Source organism: Streptopelia decaocto (assembly GCF_964273445.1).
Source record: "Streptopelia decaocto genome assembly, chromosome: 1".
Classification (NCBI taxonomy): domain Eukaryota; kingdom Metazoa; phylum Chordata; class Aves; order Columbiformes; family Columbidae; genus Streptopelia; species Streptopelia decaocto.
The window spans coordinates 135960265-135978663 of NC_138663.1; the positions used below are offsets into that span (position 1 = coordinate 135960265).

The 18399-nt window shown below is 44.1% G+C and overlaps 1 protein-coding gene across 1 annotated transcript; it reads right to left on the minus strand.

Annotated features, from left to right (window-relative positions):
• Positions 1–490: 490 nt before the first annotated feature.
• On the minus strand, positions 491–16817 carry PLA1A (phospholipase A1 member A). Its single transcript, XM_082060655.1, has 11 exons — positions 16742–16817; positions 14760–14961; positions 13153–13330; positions 11685–11793; positions 9306–9407; positions 8366–8455; positions 7337–7504; positions 6281–6370; positions 5732–5840; positions 2121–2285; positions 491–836 (listed from the first exon to the last, which is right to left on the minus strand). The coding sequence occupies exons 1-11, from the start codon at positions 16812–16814 to the stop codon at positions 752–754; spliced, it is 1371 nt and encodes a 456-aa protein (XP_081916781.1). The 5' UTR covers positions 16815–16817; the 3' UTR covers positions 491–751.
• Between the last annotated feature and the right edge of the window lie 1582 nt (positions 16818–18399).

Sequence of the window (18399 nt, forward strand, 5' to 3'; positions counted from 1 at the left end):
CCCAATAATATAAGGGGAAGTGGTTAGCCACCTGCTACACTGCTTAGACACACATAAGTCTATGCGGCCAGATGGGAAAGTGGGTACTGAGGGAGCTGGCAGAGGTGCTCACCAAGACACTTTCCATTATTTCTCATCAGTCCTGGCTAATCAGGGAGGTCCCAGTTGACTGGAAGTTGGTGAATGTCACAGGCAAGAGATTAATTCTGATTATTTAGCAGGAGCAGTAACATGAAATCCATAGGGTCTCACTCTGAAAGTGTCTTGTAGACTGAACTAGTGAGTTTCCCACGGGAGCATTGGCTAAGAAAGACTCCTTCCTGTGCCAAACCTGAACCACACAGTTTCCCCTTAAGGAGGAAAAATAATACTTCTCACCTTTAATATGAAGATCTCAGGACACTTTATTATAAACCACAAATGAATCATCCCAATACTCCTGTTGTAGGAAGAGCAATATTATCTTCTTCTTTCATACAGATTCAAACCTTGCAATTAAATGACTTGCCCATCTCACTTTCAGAGCTGAGTACAGAATCCGTAGAAGTCTTAATCCAGACTTTTAATTGAGGTGTCTTGATGTGACCAGTCAACCTCATACTCACCGATCTGCTACACTCTTCCTTGACATCCTGTCCCTAATGCAGCAAGTGAAAAACTCATCCAGTTTTATGGTGAAAGTACCATCTGTGAGCAGAGAGCAGCAATAGGCTTAGGACTTCTTTTCAGTTTGCATGCTCCCAATGCAGTGCTAAGCACAAACAGCAGGCAGCTCATAGGAGATCTCTGTCTTGCCAGGGAGGGTGACATTCCAAGGCAGGCATAACATTGTCCTGCTGTGGGAAAAGCACAGGGAAGTCAGCTGAGGTTGCTGTCTTAACACAGAGGCAAGCAAGCTGCTGGTGGACTTTGTGCTGCTTTGTAAGTGTATGACGAACAGGGTGATGTGTCCTGGCTGGGATTAACTGGCTGGAGAGGTTTGTGTGGGGCTGTGCCCTTCACCTTTCCACCATCTCCTCTTAGCAGCCCTTTTATTGCTCTGAGTGCTCCCAGTTTTGCAGTAAGAGTGTGTTTGTGAGCCTGTGCACCTCTACAGCTTTCCACCTGCATCAAAGCCAGGTCTGGTGCTTCCACGCATGCAGGTTAGCACCCCTTTAAGGCAATGTGCCACGCTGTCCCATTTGTAAGGGACAAAAAGCCCATCTCAACTGTGGAGTGCTTTTTTCTGCAAAGTAGTAAAAGGAGTGACTGGTGTTTGCATAAGAATACCTATCTCTATCTGGACCTACTGGATATATTTCTACTGCCTTGTGCTCGAGTGTCCTTGCTGCCCATAAGAACAGAATTTGCATGTGAACACAAGTCTCCCTTCTGCTTCTGAGTTTCCCCACTTTGGAGAGCCCGCTACCTTGCTTCAGCCTGGAGCCAGCATAAGCATCAACTCAGAAGCAATGTGGACAGAGTCTAATCTGTGAGTATAGACACAGCTATTTTTCCCTTCCTGCAAGAATTCTAGATCTGCAAAAGTCCTGGTAAGAATACTGTATTATGGAGAAGACCATTGTCTTTTTTGGGATGAGAAGGACTTGACTGCTTCTACTCTCGATAAGATAATTATGGCTGAAGGCATATACTCTACAATGCTTGTCCGAGAAAATGCAGAATTGTTGTCTTTAGCCTTAGTGCTTTATAAACCTGTGCAGTATAAGAAGCAGAAATGCATTACTGGTCTTCTGTTGTCTTATCCTGTCTGTTGTGTTTCAGATGGGGGCCCATTGTACACAGAGGGAAGATGGAGAGAGCAAGCAATGACAAAAGGAGAACACTCTAGTTTGTACAAGCTTTTGTCATTGCTTGTGACTTCAGCATCTTCAAGGTGATGTGAGTTGCAGCCATTTTACTTCCATGGCACACTTTTATCCTGGGAGAAGAATCATAGAAAACTAGAAAACTGCCTTGGAAATTTTTCTATCTCACGTAGAAGATTATTTTTCTACACAGAGGGGGTGGGATAGACCTCTATACGTGTTTATCTAAATGGGAGAGAGAACACATTGTTTCAAACCACAGGCTGCACCCATAAGCTTAGCGAATCCCTGCAAGATATTTCTGCAACTTACTTGCTATCAAGGGGCAGCAGGGCTGCGCAGAACTTGCCAACAATGGATGATTCGTCCTTCCTCCAGAACTGATTCCTGGGGAGATACTTCAGTGTCACGCTGTTTATCTGGCAGAGGGGAACTCTATGGGCCAGTAGCCGCTTTCCCATCTCCATGTGCTTAGGTCTGCAAGGCAGGGTGAGAGATGTGAGGGAGAACATTCAACCAATCTGCAGATGCAGGCTGTATGCAGATGTGCACCCGGGTTATTATTTTGAAACCCTCACATAATAAAATGGAGTGAGAAGACTCATCTACCAAAACGGGGCATTGCATGAGAGTCTTATTGGCTGTCTCTCTATCTTTCATCTCTGTAGTCAGGAGTATTTCTGTATAAATAGCCTTCCTTCCATCATACTGCTATATTACAACACTTCCTGCTATTACATACAGATTAAAAGTTAGATTGCTACAGAGAGTGAAGTGGTAGGTAAGGTCAACATCTATGAAATCATGAATGGCATGGTTAGGGGTTGGTTGTTCCCCATGTCTTCTAGTACATGAACTAGGGGTCATCAAAGAAAGTTAACGGGTGGGAGGCTCAAAAAGATTACACGCTGCACAGAGTACCATTCATTTTAAGCTGTTAAAGTCCCTGCTGTGGGATGTTGTGAATGTTAGAAAGTTTATATGACTATACAAGTCATGGGAGGGGGAATGGACAAGTTCATGGAAGACAAAAGCATTGGGAGCTAGTAAGGACAAAGATCTCACCTTCAGCTCTGAAAGTCCCCAAAGTGTAATTAGTCAGACACTGGGAAGCTATTTGGGTAAGTATTGCTACACGTTTACACTGCCTCTTTGTATACTCTTCTCTAGGTATTTGCTTTTTGACCATGTTGGAGGTGGAATGCTTGGATAGAGGAATGTTTGTCTGTCCCTATGCTCTTACCCAGGCAACATGAAATGAGAAATGCCAGAATGAGAAATGGGTAAACAGCCAATGATCAGAGCCCAGTTGGTCATGTGGCAGGAAGGTGTGCTGCTCAGCCATTTTACATAGGTAGGTCACCTCCCTTCTGTGAAGTCCATCCAATGGGCCTTCTTATACTTGATCTAGCTGGTACCTTTAAGAGCCTGGAGATCATTGATTTCCTTGTATTCATGAAGAATATGCATGTAGCTTGACTCAACACAACCCCAGAAGGACCCAGGCAACTGCCTGATTAGAAACATGATGGCAGGGAAAGGGTAGAGGTGACAAAAGTGTCAGGAAGAGCCTATAATTCTGCTAATGAAAGTTGCTCCTGGGAGCGGGCTGACAGCTGCACTCAGCATCCTCCTAGGCCAGAGAGGCCAACATAAACCAGTACATCCAGTCTCTCCCTTAGACTGGAGTGGTAGATGTTGGATGTTGTGTGTGTCTGACTTGAAGCTGCCAAAAATAGGAAACATCATTAAATTATGGTTATAAAGGTAAATAATGGATAGCAAATGGACAAACAGAGGGGAGGCCATCTCTCTACTGCATATTGTCCATGGGCAGGATCCAGCCCTATCCTAGGCCAGAGGAGCACGGTAAGGTTAAGCAGGTTAAAGAAAGGCACTCCCGGGACTGACATTTGGTCCAGCCCCGCACAACCTTTGGGTGGATATAGGACTCTTGGCTGGCTTCACAAGTATGTTTTCTTGGATATGGAAGATGATGTTATGCCATGTGTAAGCTGGGAAGTGTGCAGTGTAACAAGGTCCTTACACTGTCAGCCCCATGGCAGCTGTGGGCCTTGGGGACATGTCTCTTGGGGCACTCTAAGCAATATGTGGGGCAACAGCATCCTAAGGAGTGAGATCAGAGTTGATATTTGGGAGAGGAGAAGGGCAGTGCCAAGCAACATATAACCATGTGAGTCACTTGCTGAAGGTATGAGACTGTTTGAATACTTCAGGTCCCTGTGCATTTCCAGGGAACCAGAGGATGCCACATATGCACGGCAGATCACGTGAAATAAGTCAGTGATCAATCAGCATCTGAACTGTGGGGTTAGAAACTATGTTTAGATGCCTCTTTGACACTCTGGACTTGACTGCACTGGAGAGTTTCACTTTGCCTAGAGTAGGGAAGATTCTTTACTCTTTGCTACAGTGTGAATTAAAAGGAATATCTTCAATTTTATACTCTCAAATCTATAGATTTATCGCTGTAAGCCTTGTGTTTCTTAGGAAGGCACTTAAATGAAACACAGCTGCTGTTCTGCCAGGGTAAGGGTATCTCTGGCTAGGTTACCCTGTTTCATTAAAACTTGAGGGTACAGTAAAGCCTCAGGATTATCTGCCTGTCTCTCTTCCGCAGACATCCTTTCCCTCCACTGCTCACATGCCACTTGCTGGACACTCCTGTGTCTGACAACTGCCAAAAGAAGTGCTGCCTGCCTTTCTGAACAGATAAAGGGTCCTGATTTGACCCGGGTGTTACTATTTTCTTCTTCCTGCATCTTTGGAAGGGGCAGATTTGGCTTCCAAGCTGTGGAGTGGTTGAAGAGATTGAGCTCCACCAGGCAGGAGTATGAACTCCAAATTGCAGTGTCTGTCACCAAGCAGCTATGTCACGCTGGAGCCCACCCTAGAGAATAGCTTCCCATTCTCTATCTCTCACCCCTATCTCCTGGTGCCCAGGACTGAAGCACCAATACAGTTAGCTTCAGGTCACAATGTTTTGGCTTAGTTGTAAGGACTATGTGGGACCCAGCACTGGAACCTCTCTGAGCCTAGGAAAGCTGGTTGGAGATCCATAGCGGACTTCCTGAAGTGGTCAGCAGCATGTGCTAGCTGCGTCTCTCTGTCGCAGCTTCCAGCTCACAGGAGTAGTCAGGAAGTTGTTAGAAGAAGAGAATAAGACTTCTGTGAAACTTCTTTGTGGTGGGGAGATCCCCCTGAGGCAAGGGTTGTGGAACAGAAGTCTGAGTCTCGTTCTTTAATCCAGATACGGTTTGGATGAAGGTGGTGCTTTCAAGAGAGATCCATCTGTCTATACACGTGGTCTTGGTCCCCTGCCGCCTGGACTCTTCCCCACAATGGGAGCCTGGGTGCTCTGCTGCATTACTGCAGAGACAACAAGCTACTGAACACACTTCTGACTGCACAGAGATGCACTTGTCTTCTCTTTGCCATTGCTGTCCTATTGGGCATCAAGAGTAATGTCTGAGTCCATCTGTCTGGAACCTCTGGTGGATGGACTCTTGCTGTAGCCGTCTCTGTCTGTCAGAGTAGGGCTAATAACTACCTGAGAGTGATTGTGGTTTGAACTGGCACCAGGCAAGAGTATGGTGTAGAAAAGGAGCCAGTGTAGCAACACAGCAGTATACAAATTTGGGGTTTCCAGAGTATACCAACTGCTTTATGCCCACAGAGAAGAGGTGGACCTAGCCATGGTTACCAAGTAATGGTGGCACATGCCTGATGCTTGAGGGCGTTCAAGGTAAATGTGGAAAGACTCAAGAAGACAGGTTGTGGTTCATCACTCAGTGACTGCACTCAGGAAGAAACGCTATTGTCGTGCATTTCCTGGAGCAGAATAAACATCCTTACACAGAGAGCTGGGGAAAAAAAAGCCAGAAGCATGCACGTTTACTCACATGGTGATCTTCGCTGTGTCCCTGGTGCTGTTGCTGCAGAAAGTTATCTCAATGCTGGTGACTATGTTCCTTTTCTTCTGCAAGTGGAACTCAACCAGGCTATGATGGACTGAACAAGAGGAAAAGTATGTGGGAGTGAGGGCACGTACTATTGTTTGGACCTACCCCTGCCGAAAAAAGGCCTCTAGCATGCGTTCCCTGGCCCCACCAGCACAAAGAAAATTAAACAATTAAGAAACTAGTCTATGTGCTGTGAGAGGCACAGTGGGCAAGTCTTCATAGTTCAGTGTAAACAGGCAGGTATTTTTGCTACCCTTTACTTCAGTTCTGAACCCATGTGGTTGTGTTAATCCAGGGCTCTGCACACACTAAGAAATCCATTAGAAAGGGCTTTTTGGGGGGAGATGTGTGCAGGGTTATTGCTCTTTAGCTGTGTGTCTCAGACTGCCTAAGCCCCGGCAGCTGATTCTGATACTACCTGTCCTCCTCAGAGGATCTGTCTCATTTGGTCAATGCCCTTCTGACTCAGGTTTTTCTCATGCTACTTACCACAGAATGGGGCTGAGGGACTGGTCTTTAAATAAACTTTCACTTCCTTGGGCAGCTTTCTCATGTTGAGACCTGCCTGCTCCAGCAGGCCTGCAGGAGGAAATAAAGCCAGTGCAGGAAAAGTCATGAATGACCCAGAACAGAAATATATTTGGTCCTAATTCAACCCCATTCATCCCACCCAACTAGCCTGTCTCAGAGGACAGACCCTTTTTTATACCTGTGCAAATTAGAGCAAGTACAGGTTTGTGGTGTCTGTTTGACAGGTTAACATTCCCTCAGAAAAACTATTCTGACTACTCCAGGTCACCATCATCAGAGTACCTCTTGGTGGCTTTGTTTCACTCCACTGCTAACAAACTGTGTCATCAGTTGCACCTGTGCAAAATGAGCAAGACTAAAGACTATAAAGTCAGGAAACTTAGTGTAGATGTAAATGACAATGCAAACACAAGGTGCTGGGAAATTGAATTTCTTGGTCGAGTGAGAAGACCACCATAACTTGAGGCCTGCATCACTGAGTTGCTGACAGTGTGGCTTGGTGAGGTGGGTAGCTGATCTGAGAGCACCTATACCAAAAGAGGGCTCTCCTTACGTTCCTCTGGTACCAGACTGCAAGTAGCAGCAGAGGACACTTCCTCTCCTAATGCCACAACCCAGTTTCGGAAGCCTAAAAGAGGAAACTATTACCTTCTCCCAGTCCAGGGAATTCATCTTTGAGGTGGTCATGGCAGGAATTTACGAGAAGGAGGTGACACAGCAACAGTGAGTAGTTTGTAGAAGAATGGGATTTCAGGCTTGGGCTAAAATTTCCAGCTGCTTCTTAAAACCAGACACTTTTTAAGCTAATTGCCCCCTTGTTAGGCAGGTGTTTCTGGAGACTCTCTTTCTACTCATTTTTGGGCCATGTGAAATGATTAAACATGAGAAATGTTCATGAATTTTAGTGTTCTACCTCACGCAATATATGAGCTTTTAGAGTTTATCTATAGAAACCTGAAAACAAAACAGCTTCTCACTATCCCCAAAGAGATCCAAAGTATACTGGTACTTTACCTATTCTGGGACAGGAGAACAGGAAGGGGTCAGCACAATCCAGGCAATGACCATTTAAAAAATCTTGATGACTTGCACAGGGGAATGCCACGACTGGACAGGAATGTTTCAAGGCACTGACATAGAGATGTACTGCCCTCATGTGATCACAGATCAGAAACTTATAGCCTGCAAGAAAAACAATCACCTGTAGAAAAGCAGCCATGAGCCTTTCTGTTGGCTTCAGCTTTTTTGCATTTTCCAAGAAACATTCTTACTGATCCTGCAGCAATCCCCTTCCCATTAATAACATTTTGCAGAGCATCTCTGTGACTACAAATCCAGGCCCCACTGAAGGAGAAGTTATGCAGGAAGTTAGAAGTGTATCTCCCAGACCAACAGAGTTCTTTGGAAGAGTGGGACCACACAGCTGCCACGCCATCAGTATACCATTGATGAGGCCCCAAGCTCTCTGCAAGGGGGTACAACAGATTTGACTCCCACCTGCACTGTGCTCACAGCTATGGGAAGTGAGGTACTGTCAGTGTCCCCTGTAAACTGACCTTCAATGCAGCTGGCTCATCCAGAGCATATTTGAATATTTATCCACGCTATTTACTGTGTAAAGTCTTATTCTCTAGAAGGAAAGGGCAGTAATTTTACAAGCTGTCTCTCTAGGAATAGGCATAGCTTGCAGCATGAAAACAAAATGCAGCTTTTGCTAGTAGTACCTAAGAGCCTTTATAGCAAAAAAGTTTTCTTCATTGATGCAAACTCTACTGATGCTAGGGTTTTGGCTCATACAGAAGTGTCACCAAAACCATGTCTCTTGACAGTGATGCTGCCAAGACACTTGACCTGTACACAATTTTAATTTCAGCTGCTTGTTGTACTGCTGAGAGGAGGTGTGGGCTGTGAATCTGCCATGTGTGTTTACGAATACATGTATAGACGTCTGCCCTGACTATAGCAGGAGCTGGTTGCCAAACAGCATTTTCACAGGCTGCTAAATGGCCATGAAAGCTCCTTGCTTGGCCACAGTGTTCTCACCTGCCGAGATGAATCGGGGACATCCTGGTTGATCTTTGCCTCCATTGACGAAATAATCAATGTGGCCTACAGGAATCCGGATCCCAAAATCTGAAAGGAGGTGAAATGCCACTTCAGTTTTTCACTTAGCTCTTCTATAGGCTTTACCCCATGTGGTGTATGACAGGTCCCAATAACTGGCTGAACATTAGTAGTGCTGGACCCAGCTCCAGTACTGGAGACAAGGAGGACAGATCTCTTGTTCTTGCAGCTGCATTGTGTAGCTTTGCTGCATGGAACAGAGCATGCTCCAGGCCCTGACATCAAAATGACTGAGTGCCGTGATTTAACCACCACCTTCGTGACTTAGGTGACATCTTGTAAAGGAGAACAAAACTGACCACAAACTTTATGGGGTATTATGAGGCATGATTGAGAGTTACGTTGGTAGAGATTTTCATGATCTTCAGGCAAGAGGTGTGACTCAAAGGCACCACATTATTATTCAGCACATGTTCTGCTTACATAGGCGCTAAGTGCTTTGGAAAAGTTACTCTGCTGCTGCCTGCTGCTGTTGGTTTGACTCTGTTACTTTCCAGCACTCGCAGTAGCACGTTTCTTAGGTGGGAAAAAGCAAAGTGAGACTAAACATGTAAATTCCTTCCAGGGGCTAAAAGCCATGCTGAGCTGGTTCTGCATAAACTCACTTTGCTGCAACAGGGTTAAGGAATAAACATTCGCTAGAAGGTTGGCCTTTGTCTAATCTCCACCTGTCTGTTGCTTGAAATACCCTGGGGTAGGGAATTCATCATTAAAGCCTATGTAATCAAGACACTTCCTCTGAGTGAAGCTAAATTCATTGTAATCTGGCAAAAAATGGACAATGACCTACAGACTCCTTAGTAATAATGATAGCAGGAGGAACAGAAGCATGGGCCAAAGATGATGGAAGCCAGCTTACTGTCAGCATCGGTATGAATGGCCTCCACAAAGAGGGCATCCCCAGGGTCCAGGCGCTCCTCAGGGCTGGCTCTGGTGAATTTAGGGCCTGCAGGATCCAGGCCTGTAACAAAAGCAAATGCCACAACAACAAGTGCTGTTCAGCCCCTCTCTTTCTTGTTTCTGGACCAGTTATTTTATCTAAAATATTAAAAATGTTGCTAGGCAGAAGTGATAAGTTATTCCCAGGTCACACTGATGATGCTCCAGAATGGTTTCTGTCCCTGCTAACTTCCACTACAGCTTCCTTACCTTGTCTTCCACTGTTCCAAGCCCCTTCAGCAGTTTTGTACCTCAGGTTTCTAGGCTGCAAAGCCATGATTGATCTCCCAATTAGCTCTGACAGAGTGGGTGCAGAGTGTCTTTTGGATTTTCAGTGAAAGACAATCAAACTTGTAACACATTCCCTCATTGTACTGTCATCTGTATTAATGCTACAGTCTGAGAAATGTCACTGAAGATCATCAGGTAGGTGATGAATTCACAATCCTAGGCATTAAACAGTCCAAGGATTACAAAAGCTCGATACTATCAAACATTCTTAAAACAAAGAGGATTCTGAGCCCCCTCTCCACAAATTAAATTGAGTCCTTAAGCAGCCATTAACAATTTTGCCTAAACCTGGCTCCTACAGAAGCTTCTGGGGAGTCAAAGGAATACAGAAATTATCCTCAGAAATACTAAGGAGTGGGATAAAGATAATTTTTTTGTTGTTGTTGTAGCTGAGGTTTATTCTGTTCAATTTTCATAGAAAAGTAATTGCACAAGATTTTTTCCCTCCCCAGGCAATAACAATAGTTTAAGAAGCAGCTGTGTTCCACATGCCACTTAGACTCAGAGCTGGCCAGTTTGACTGCCTTGGACTCTGTCCCATTAATTCTCAATGGACAAGGAAGGAAATATCAACAATACACAAACTGATGTGTCTGCGTTTGTGAGAGGTGAGGGAAGGAGGAAAAGGGCAAGAAAGGAGAAAAAATCTTTCCTATTCTTTCCATAAAGAAAGGGGTACAACTGATCAGAAGATTTTACTGCTTTATTTTTTCTACTGTGTTCTTTAATCTTGACATATACAAAAAGCTGAGAGGTTCCCCACCCACTTCTACAGACTGAGGTTCAAGTTTTAGTTGAAGGCTTTAAGACATATTGAAAAGTGTTATTTGGTGTAGCTTAAAGTTCTTCCTGAGGAGGGAACAACATGAGAAACAGTCAATTCTAGCACAGCTCTGAGGCAAGCACATTTCTTTCCTCTGTTCTCTATGCCTACCTCCTCCAAACACAAGCTGCATAAACTTCCTTGAGATGTACATCCTCAGCAGCTAAGAAAACTGTTCACTGAAGCTGTACTATATGCAACTGAATTCCTTCAGGCTTTTTCATCTCCTCTGCAAGTACTGAAACAAATTGCTCTTCAGCAATTTTGAATATGGGCTGTTCAGTCCAGTTCCTGTACCATTTGCTTTCCTGCACAGGGAGATACCCACAAGATACCCACAAGAACAGGCATGGGTTAAAGAAATTCACTTCATAAAAATAAAGTCTATGCTCTGGTATCCAAAACTCACTCTGGTTTTGCTCCACAGCTCTTTTAAGGTATGTGAAAACACTTCAGCCTTATCTGGGCCCTCCCAACATAGGTTCAGGCTCTTACCTCTGCTCCTTGCCTGAGCTGTATTGTAGGGATGCCATGCCCAGCCCTGTGTCTTGTTGGTCCTGCTTTTATCTTGCTGACTTGATTTTATGACTCAGTCTTGGACTTCCCTCAGCACTACAGACGTGCCTGGTGATCATTGCACTGTGGATGACCCTGGTTCCTGTCACTGAACCTGCTCTGCTCTTCTTGCCCAGATACAGTAGGACTGTGTCTCTTGTCAGTGAGGCCACTGCCCCTCCCTGCCTTGCTGTTCTCTTGGTTCTCAGCTAACCATTTCCTGCAGAGCACCTCACTCTTGCTGCTTTCCCTCAATAACATTCATTGTGGGCTTTAATTCTAAGAACTACAGACATATACATGGTATAAAGGTGAAGTAAAGCATGTGGGTGCTGTGGGTTTTCATTAGTCAAGAAGCCTCATATGTTTTAAGCTGGCACCAATTTGATGAGTGGTGCAGAGGCAGAAGGGCCCTTTTGAAAATACATGCATTGTTTAGAGGTGGTGTGGAGGGGACTGATGTTTCGAAAGCCATCGTCAGGCTCTTCTGAAGCTAGGAAGAAGCCCATAAGCTTGGATCTAGAGAGCCCTTATTCAATTAAAAGACCACCATGAATGACTCCCCTTCCTAGCCCTTTCATCCTCTCCTTTGAAGAGCAGTTGATGATCCAAGACTCAGTTTTATGATACCTGTTATCCGTCCCAGCTGACCACCATGGAAGTGTCCTACCAGGCCCCCAACGTGTGCACCGAGGCTTACTCCGATGATGTGGATGGATGTCCCTGAGACTCCCAAGGCCTGCAGATTGATTATAATACAAATAAATGTTTCTGTAGCAGAAAGGTGAAATACCCTGTCCCAGCCCAGGCAGCAGCTCTATAACGCTTCTAATATGGGATTGCTTTTGAGGTGTGTGGTAGAGAACCAAATACATGTGGGAATGATGGGTATTGCCCTTTCTGTTTTTCAGAGTCATTCTTCAGGTCCACAGATGCAAACCCAACCCTAACCAGGTTGTTTGGTCAGATGCTCCTGTTCATAACTACACAGTCTGTAGCTGTATAGGGTGTGTCAGGAGGATGGAGCCAGGCTCTTCTCGGTGACAACCAATGATAGGACAAGGGGCAATGGGTTCAAACTGGAACGCAGGAGGTTCCACTTAAATATGAGAAGAAGCTTCTTCTCAGTGAGGGTGACAGAGCACTGGAACAGGCTGCCCAGGGAGGTTGTGGAGTCTCCTTCTCTGGAGACATTCAAAACCCGCCTGGACATGTTCCTGTGTGACTTCATCTAGGTGTTCCTGCTCCAGCAGGGGGATTGGACTAGATGATCTTTCGAGGTCCCTTCCAATCCCTAACATTCTGTGATTCTGTGATTCTCCTTCCACAGCTTGCTTCAGACTGAATTTCCTTCTCTCAGCTCAGTGACCTGTGATTACCATGTCAATAATATTTTTCTCAGTAAAGCAGAGGATTTTTTTTCACTTTATACCATCTTTGTACCAATATCCTGATTAATATTTTAAGCTTATGTTTTCAGAGATTAAGGATTTATCCATGGACTGAAATGCCAGGTAAAGCACAGCCACTTAGACCTGACATCTGCAGTGCAAACGTTATACATAGAGTTTACACATGGCTGGTCAACACAAAGATGTATCACCCTCATTGTGTAAGTGTTGCTCAGCTGTGCTGTGCTGTGCTGTGCATGAATGAACTGTGACACATCTGGGGATTTCCAGCTACTGGAAAGTATATCTGCAGCCCATAGCAAATATAAAAGAGCCTCAAATCTCACCCCCTCCAGCTCCCCGGACAAAATTTCTGGGCAGAAGAAAAAGACTGTCCAGTGAAGCATAGACCTAAGAAAACCCAAGGCATCCTACAGGTTTATCCTAGGCTGGAGAGGCAGCTGACAACAGGAATGTTTTTCCAGAAAATGTCAAAACTCAAGAGAAAGAAGAAAAACAGTGTCATGCTCAAGTCTGGACTAAGAGAAAGGGAAATCTCTTTAGTGCTACACCGTGCTCATTCTGGAATAAAGAGCCTGCTTGTCCAGCTCCTGGAGACAGCAGGTTGGGAGCAATTCTCTGGATTGTTTGCATGAATGAAGTTCACTGGCCATCATATCTCTCACTGTAAGTGCACAGTAGCTTACCAGTAGCTTGCTGATGAACTGTGAGATGGAGAGGGCCAGCTCTGGGACGTTTTCCACTGCAGAGGCATAGGCTCCTGTAGACCCATAAACCCAGTCTACGGCAATCACATTCACCTGGCTTGTGTGCAGTATGGCATGGACAAGCTCTTCAATCCAGGAAGGTTTGGTACCCAAAGCCCTGTGGATTCATCAGAAACAAGTATGTTTGCTGTCTTCCAAAGTAGGGCATGTGCCAATATGTTGTTCACTGGTTCTGGAACTTCACACGTCTCTGAGGAGGCTGCCAGACAGTTGCTAAAAGTTTATTTCTGGTGTCAGACACACACACCTGCCGTTTCTTTGCAGTGGTGTAATAACACTTTCCAGAATGGGCTGATTCAGAAGGGAAACAGATGTTTTAATGAATGAGATAACATTTGCAGGGCTCAGGCTGAGATCTCCTTCTTGGTGTGGTGCTTCAGTTAGCCACCACTGAGCTCATCTGGAGTGAGCTGACCAGGAACACCTGGATCCCACTCTGCTAACAAATGGAGGGAAGTCCTTGATCAAATCACCTAGTCTTCCACTCCTACATTTCCTCATCTGTCAAAAATTTTAAAATAAATTCTATACCCAAGAATTCAAGGAGAACTGAGGAGGCTGTGTCCTAGCCACTTTCCCTAATACCTCCTGTTGGGAGGTGTGCTATGCCAGACGAGGGCAACAGTTGGTTTTCTGAAAAGACCCTGCAACATCTTCTGTGGTTTCATCCTGGTATTTTATGCACTTTCCACTCAGGTTTTTGCACATCAAAATTCATAAAGTTATATGGTCACATCTGGTTGAAAAATGGCACAGTAAAATAAGCTTGCAGAATGGTGACAGCTTAAAAAATCTCAGCTCAAATACCTACGATTTCAAGAACAGAAGTATAATCTATCTGGCAGGGCTTCTAAATGGCTGACTAATCCAGGCTGTTCATAGATCAGACATGAGCTCCAATGAGATAAGTTAAAGGAGCTTCTTAAATAAAAAGTTTGAAAGAAGGAAAGAAAGTGAAAGGGGTAAAGGAGGAAAGAGCAAGAGGATGAGGAAGGAAGGAAGGAAGGAAGGAAGGAAGGAAGGAAGGAAGGAAGGAAGGAAGGAAGGAAGGAAGGAAGGAAGGAAGGAAGGAAGGAAGGAAGGAAGGAAGGAAGGAAGGAAGGAAGGAAGGAAGGAAGGAAGGAAGGAAGGAAGGAAGGAAGGAAGGAAGGAAGGAAGATAAAATTTCTTAACCTTTTTTTTTTATTTTTAGGTTCGAAAAAACCTGTGAAACACATACGAAAGAAGAGGCAGCTGGTCAAAATATAAAAGACTTCAAGTCGTGTTGTAATAAGGGTGGTCAGCAGCATTTTCCACACCTCTGGCCCTGGTCCACAGCCTCCCAGAGAACTTGCAGGTCCTGTTTGGGGATGAGGACTCCAGACTATTCTTAGCAGGTGTTTTGCACGCAGCCACTCTGCTGGGGAGACTAAGAAGGTCACACGAGCAACAGTTTTCCTTGCCAGCCCCACCCAGTGCTTGGGAATGCCCCAGGTATGTTTAGTTAACCAGTAAAAACTTAGTCACAGTGCTCTTCTTTCTCTCACCTGAAGCCATGGATTATGATCTTGGTTTCTAGGCTGGTGTTGAAGGTGGAGTTCTGGATGCCATCATCAGTTAAAATCAGCTCCCCGCAGCTGGGGCTTGCGGAGGTGAACAGGATAAACTGGGCCTTAAGTTTACTGCCCCGTAGGAAATTTGCTGTCTGGAAGTCTGTGCAGTGATGCCCTGAGAGTCTGTCTGTGTTCCCTGCAAAGAGGGGGAGTGAAAGGCATATTTAGACTGCGCCTGAGCAATGGGGAAGGAAAAAGAAAAAAAAAAAAAGCTCATTATCATTAATCAGGAAAATGAAGGTATCAATCTTGCTTCTACTGATAGAGATTAAAAGGATAGAACATAAAATAAAATCAGCCTATTCTGGAAGCTTTGTCTGATAAAGTTGTTTCTGTCCTTGGATGGAATTCCAGCACTGTCTGAGGAAGATAACCATGGATGTCATGGATGTCATGGTAGCTTTGACTTCTGAGACTTGTTTTACTGAGACATGAATGACATTCCGTTGGGTTTTTTTCCAAATCAGTCACACATGCCAGCTACTAAGTACATTTATGAGCTGGCTATTAGATCTTAAAAATAATGGCTGCCAACAGGTAGTCACCACTGAATGGGGATATTTCGATTCAGATTCTGGTAGGCTTAGTAGAAGGTACAAGTATAACTGACAATAGTACCAAAACTCCAGAAATAAATATAAGAATGCCGATGACAAAATGTGTCTGTGATAATTTCCTAATTGATTCATTTACTGGATCAAAATGCTTTATGGGAAGGAAAAAGCAGCTACCGGAAGGCATTTTGATCTAGAGAGGAAAAAAAATCTCAAACCTGTAGCTAGTAAAAAGAACTGAGCAACCTTTGTCTAGAAAGCAAGCACAGAAGTTTAGCACTATGTATGGCTAGTAGTATGCATAGGTAGGTTACCCACAGAAGAGCTGGATTCTCCATCTCTTGTCATTTCAGAGGACTGGCTGCTATTTTGGAAGGCTTGCTGAAGGTAAGATGTTGGATTTACTGAAGGACTAATGGAGTGAAATCTATTAACCTGCGATGAACAGGAAGTCAAATAATTGATTAAATGATCTCTTCTGACCCAAGAAGTGTTACTTTATGAACTGGCATTGTTGCTTTCTGCTGCTATGACAATGCATGTACCTTCCCTTTTCTGGGTTAGAGGAAGCAAAACAGCCTTGAATCTGCACATACAAAAAAATTAAAATTTCAAAATAATAATAAAAAATCAAACCACCAGCGTCCTAACTGCTGGCCGTTCCCATAGAAGATACTTTACACTAGCTAGGCAGAACATGGCTTAACGGTCAGCACAAAGGAGTGAGATTCAACATGCAGATTCCCCCTTGTTGGATGTGATTATCCCTTACTGTTGTTTATTTTGGTCTTCCTGTGTGCTGAAGGCAAGGGAGAAAGATATGTTCTCTGAGATCAATTCAGAAAACAATGCAGCTCATAAGCCAGCCTAGCCAGCAAGGGCAGGTTGAATGCAAGCACCGTGCATGTCAGAAATACCATAAGACAAGGTGGATTGTGAGTAAAGGCAGGATGTGCACTGCTGTGAAGCTGCAGATGAGGCAGCGCTGTAGCGATGGTCACAAAAGCAGTTTAATTGACAGTTCAGTTAAAGAAAGAAATGGAAATGTGCTGTCTGTTTACTTCTTCTCGGCTACTGCTGAGATGCCAGTGCCAGAGGTCAAGTGGTCCCTTTTCCGCTTCCTTACACTTCAGAGCAAACCCGGATCATTCTTTTAAATCAGGTTAGTGGAATTAAATCACTGAGACTGATTGAATCAAAGCACAGGAAAAGAAAGGACCATTCTTGCACTACCTTTCTCCAGGCACCTAACTAAAATATAGCAAGGACCTTTTGACACACAGGTTGTTTAGGGAGAATGGAATTCAGATCCTTCTATGTAAAATCTTCAGTCCCCTTGCCAGATGCTCATGTTTTTCTTACCTGCTTGTGCTGAGCTGAGCAGCAAGAAGACAGCAAGAAAAATGAGCAGCTTTCTTTTCAGATCCTCAACCATCTTCCTGTTAGTCCACTACAAGTACAAGGATTGTAGAGAGAAAAACAGCCATGGTGGGTTGCTCAATCGGCTTGACTCTGTTAATGATCAACCAGCCAATGCTCTTTTGGGGGAAAAAAAAAAAAAAGGGGCAATTACCTCTGCTCTTATTTGACCATTAGCCAAAGTCTGTGTCAGCAGAGGACTTCACTGACTTCAGGGTTAAAAAAGATGCCAACACCCCTTTCCTCCCTACCTCCTTCCCTTTCCTCCCTACCTCCTTCCCTTTCCTTGAGGTAAACTTCTCACTCCAGAAATCAGCTAGTCTAACCAGTCCCAGCAGTGCTTTATCCTTGCCAACTAGACCTGTCTCCCAAATTCAGACTAGGTACACTGGTGTGTCACAAGGCTTCACAGTAAGTCCATGCCAGGAAGATTCATACTGGCCTTGCATCTGTGTGTTTTCCTATTGCACTGCTGTCTCTTTCCCGTATTTCTGCTTTTGGTCATATTCCTGTAACTGCCAAAAGAAGGCAAAGCAATGGATTACTTCTGAAAACTGGGGAGAAAGTTCTATGAAGATTTTGAAATGACATGTAGTATAAGGCAGGCATTGGTATTACAGCCTTAGAGTAAAACAAACTTGCAGCTAAGAAGTGCAGATCTGATTTAGTTTTGCACAGCTATGTGTATTTGTAGAGTTGTTAAACAACATCCTGGTATGCTAAAAAAAGAGAACACCTTCATGAAATTGAATATTCTGTTTCCTGAGCAGTTTTTTTCTCAAATCTCAGATTTAGTAATTCCAGGAAATTAGTGCTTACATCAGCACACTGTGGTGATGATTCATGCTAACAGTGAAAGCCACACAGTTCCTCTGTATTTAAAATGCTTTTACCAGTAAAACTATTTTGGTATAAAGGGGTTTTTTGTGTTTTTTTTTTTTGTTTGTGAACATAATTATTCAATAACTACAGTTACATTAGTTCAGAAAATTCATGTTGGTGCCCATTATTTTATTCCCCAGTAGGAGTGATTATAATGACAACACGAACACTGTTGCAAAGGCTTTCAAACCACATTAGATTTCTTTTAACAGTTCCTTACAGCATCTGATCACAAAGCACAGTGTGATTCCCTTGAGAATGAGTCAGGAATAATGAAAGCAAACAAACTTGATTTTATGCACAAATTCTTTACATCATAAAATTGAAAAGATAGTGCTGTCTGCACATTCAAGCAAATGCTGAAAGTGCCCATCTCAGCTGAAAATGTCATCTCCCCACCCACAACACAACAGTTGGCAGAGGCATATAAGAGCTGCAAATGGCCCATAGTCAAGTGGAAATCTGAGCACAGAAAAACTCACCAAAACTGGAAAACTGTTCCTAGATACCGAAAACAACGCAGTCGGGGTAGCAGTGTGGGACCTTGGGAGAGACCAAGTGTGAGACAAGCAAATGACAGCTATTTAAAACCACTCCCTGTGGTCTTTGCATTCAAGGGAGGGTATGAAATACATGCAGAGTTTAGCTCACTGTACATTAAGACCTAGATCAAACCAATTGCTTGAATACTTGTTATCACAGCTCCTGTATTTTCTGTC